At 41.2% G+C, this 3,394-nt stretch overlaps 1 protein-coding gene across 1 annotated transcript; it reads right to left on the bottom strand.

Moving 5' to 3' along the window:
• Nucleotides 1–1,464: 1,464 nt before the first annotated feature.
• LOC142172105 (uncharacterized) lies at nt 1,465–2,883 on the bottom strand. Its single transcript, XM_075235878.1, has one exon. It carries the CDS (start codon nt 2,881–2,883, stop codon nt 1,465–1,467), a length of 1,419 nt encoding a protein of 472 aa, XP_075091979.1.
• Between the last annotated feature and the right edge of the window lie 511 nt (nt 2,884–3,394).

Below are 3,394 nucleotides of genomic sequence, written 5' to 3'. Positions count from 1 at the left end.
CATCTTTGCACCTTTGACAGACTTCACACTCTTGAATTATCTTCTTCACATCTTCTATCATAGCAGGCCAATAGAAAACTGCCTTTAGCCTTTGATAGGTTGATGTTACTCCTGAATGACCACCTAACCCAGAGTAGTGAATGGTTGAAATCAGTTGCTGTCTTAGAGTTCCATGTTTACCAACCCAGATTTTCCCTTTATGCCTTAAGATACCTTGTTGTAGTGTGTCATCCACCAATGCAGAAGGGTTACTACTGAGTAATGTTATAACCTGCATCACCTCCTGGTCTGCTTCATAACTTGCCATCACTTCATCAAACCATTTAGGCTGCAACTGAGTTATCACTAGACAGTGTGGCACATCAGCTTCCGATGGCTGCTCATTTATCCTTGACAATGCATCAGCCACAATATTCTCCACTCCATTCTTGTAATGGATTTCAAAGCTTAAATCCATCAGTTTGGTTAAGCCTTTATGCTGCAGGGATGTTGTGATCTTTTGTTCCTGCAAGAATTTCAAACTGAAATGATCTGTTTTGATTATAAAGTGGTGTGGGTGCAATTAATGTCTCCATCTATCTACTGCTATAAGTAGAGCTATCAGCTCCTTCTCATAGGTAGATAATCCTTGATGTGTCTTGCTTAAAGACTGACTTAGGAATGCTAGAGGCCTTCTATACTGCATTAATACTGCTCCCACCCCCGTGCTGCAAGCATCCACCTCCAGAATAAAAGGTCTACTGAAATCAGGTAAAGCTAGAACTGGAGCAACTGTCATAGCTTGTTTGAGGTTCTGAAAGGCTACAGTGGCTTCCTCATTCCAGTTGAAACTCCCTTTCCTTAGTAAATTGGTTAGGGGCTTACTTAGCTGAGCATAATTCTTGATAAACTTCATGTAATAACCAGTCAGCCCTAGGAACCCTCTTAACTCTTTTACAGAACTTGGTTGTGGCCATTCTAGCATAGCTGATACCTTTTTATGATCAGTGCTTACCCCTTTGCCTGAGATTACATGCCTAAGTATTCCACCTGTGATTGGCCAAATTTACATTTGCTTTCTTTTGCAAATAGCTGGTTCTTTCTTAGTAGTTGAAGTACCCTTTCCAGATGCTCCAGGCGTTCTTTCATACTCTTAATGTACACTAGTATATCATCAAAAAATACTAGTATGTACTTCCTCATTTATTCCTTGAATACAGAATTCATCAATGATTGGAAAGTGGCTGGGGCATTAGTTAATCCAAAGGGCATGACCCTGAATTGCCACAGCCCATGATGAGTTCTAAATGATGTCTTGTACTCTTCTCCAGCCTTCATTCTCACCTGGTGGTAACCAGCTCTAAGATCTATCTTGGAAAACATAGTGCCTATATGTAGCTCATCCAATAAATCATCAATCATGGGGATAGGATATTTATTCTTTACAGTTAAACTGTTCAACCTCCTATAGTCAACATATAGTCTCTAAGTGGAGTCCTTCTTTTTGACTAGCAAAGTAGGTGAGGCAAAAGAAGATTGACTGGGAATCAAGGTCTCAGCTTCCAACATGTCATTGACAATAGATTCAATAGCATTATTTTGATCATGAGAATACGTGTATGGCCTTAGATTGAAAGGTTGAGCAGCAAGGATTAGGTTGATAACATGATCACAATCTCTTTCAGGTGGTAGCTTAGTTGACTCCCGGAACACATCCTTGTAAGCTGTTAGTAACCTTTTCGATGCATGGTTCATCTCTTTCTCCCCCTTTGCTCTAGGACCAGCAAATGTTATAGATAATTCAGTTATCACTTCACAGGTACCACAATGCAACATCCTTCTTAAAGCTTCAGTATCCACTAGGATCACTTCAGGTTTAACATTAACTCCACTTAGAGTCACCATCTTACCCTCCTTCGTGAAGCTCAGGCTGTGAGGTCTAGTATGCAAGACCGCTGGGGCTACTACATCAATCCAGTCCATCCCCAGAACCATGTCACATCCCCCAACCTTGAGTAGCCTGATTTTAAAAGCAAAAAGTTCATTCTGCATTTTCCAATTGAACAGAGGGCTTTCCTGATCACATCTCATGACTTGGCCATTGGCCACTACCACTCTTAATGGAATGGTCATAGGTTGCAAAGGTAATTTTAACAGTTTCACTACATGTGGATCAATAAAAGAGTGTGTAGAGCCACTGTCTATCAATATGGTCAATGAGATCTTTTTTGCATATCCCAATATTTTGATAGTTGAAATGGCTCCTTCAGCAGAACTTAACCCCATCACCATATTGAGGGAGACCTCAGCTTGCTCCTCCGCTTGTTCCTCCAAAGTCTCAGGAACATCCATAAATTCCTCTATCTCTGGTTCACTTTCAGCTGTGACCCCTTCCATGGCATGTAGGGTTTTATCCTTGCATTGGTGTCCCGACTCATATTTCTCGTGGCACTTATAACAAAGACCCTGAGCTCTGAGTGCCTCAAAAATGTTTGGTTTGAGGGGAGCTCTATTGACAGCTCTCTGATTGGGATAAGTGATTCTCAGATGTTGGTTGGGTGCTGGGAGTTGTGCTGGTCTTGAAGTTTGTGGTGCTCTTGGATAAGTAATGGCTAATGGTCTGGGGTAGGGAAGATTTTGGTTATTTCTGGCTGGAATAAGTGCAGTGAGAGCTGAAAATGACTCCTCATATAGCTTTGCAATCTCATAAGCATCCATAATAGTCACAGGATTGGCCAGCTTGACTAATGGTTTAAGTTCAGGTTTAAGACCACTAATGAAACTAGAAACGAAGTGAGTTTTATTCAAAAGGGAGTTAATAATATCCATATAGCTTGTCAGCTCTTCAAACCTTTCCTGATATTGGTCCACACTCCCGATCTGCATAATTTTGTTGAACTCCATCCATAATATCTTGAGGTTTAATGTTACCAAATCTCCTGCAAACCTCAGTACAAAACCTTTGCCAAGTCATCTTTCCCCTGTGGTTTACCAAATAACTGTCAAACCACACATCAACCTTATCCCTCACATGCATTGAAGCGTAGCTTAGTTTCTCTTGCTCCGAAATACCATACAACTCAAAGAATTTCTCACACCTTCATAGCCATCCTCTAGGATTAGTTCCATCAAAATTAAGGAAATTGAGTTTTGGTTTCAAGGTTTTCTGGTTTACTTTAGGCTCAGCAGGGTTAACAGGGGTTGGCAACAAGGGGGGGCTAGAATGATAAATTGGGTTTTGGAAATTAGGTGGGTTATTAAAAACTGGGGCTGGAGGGAAGGTGAAACCATGGCCAACAGGGTAAGTCGAAGGGGTGAAAAGAGTATGATTTAAGGGAAAAGGATTCTTAGTACCTGAAACTCCCCCAGTTTCTGTTATTGCTTGAACTGAGTGAGCAGTGACCATCGTGATAGG

This window comes from Nicotiana tabacum, chromosome 17 (genome assembly GCF_000715075.1).
Source record: "Nicotiana tabacum cultivar K326 chromosome 17, ASM71507v2, whole genome shotgun sequence".
NCBI lineage: Eukaryota > Viridiplantae > Streptophyta > Magnoliopsida > Solanales > Solanaceae > Nicotiana > Nicotiana tabacum.
This window is presented reverse-complemented; position numbering and strand designations above follow the sequence as displayed.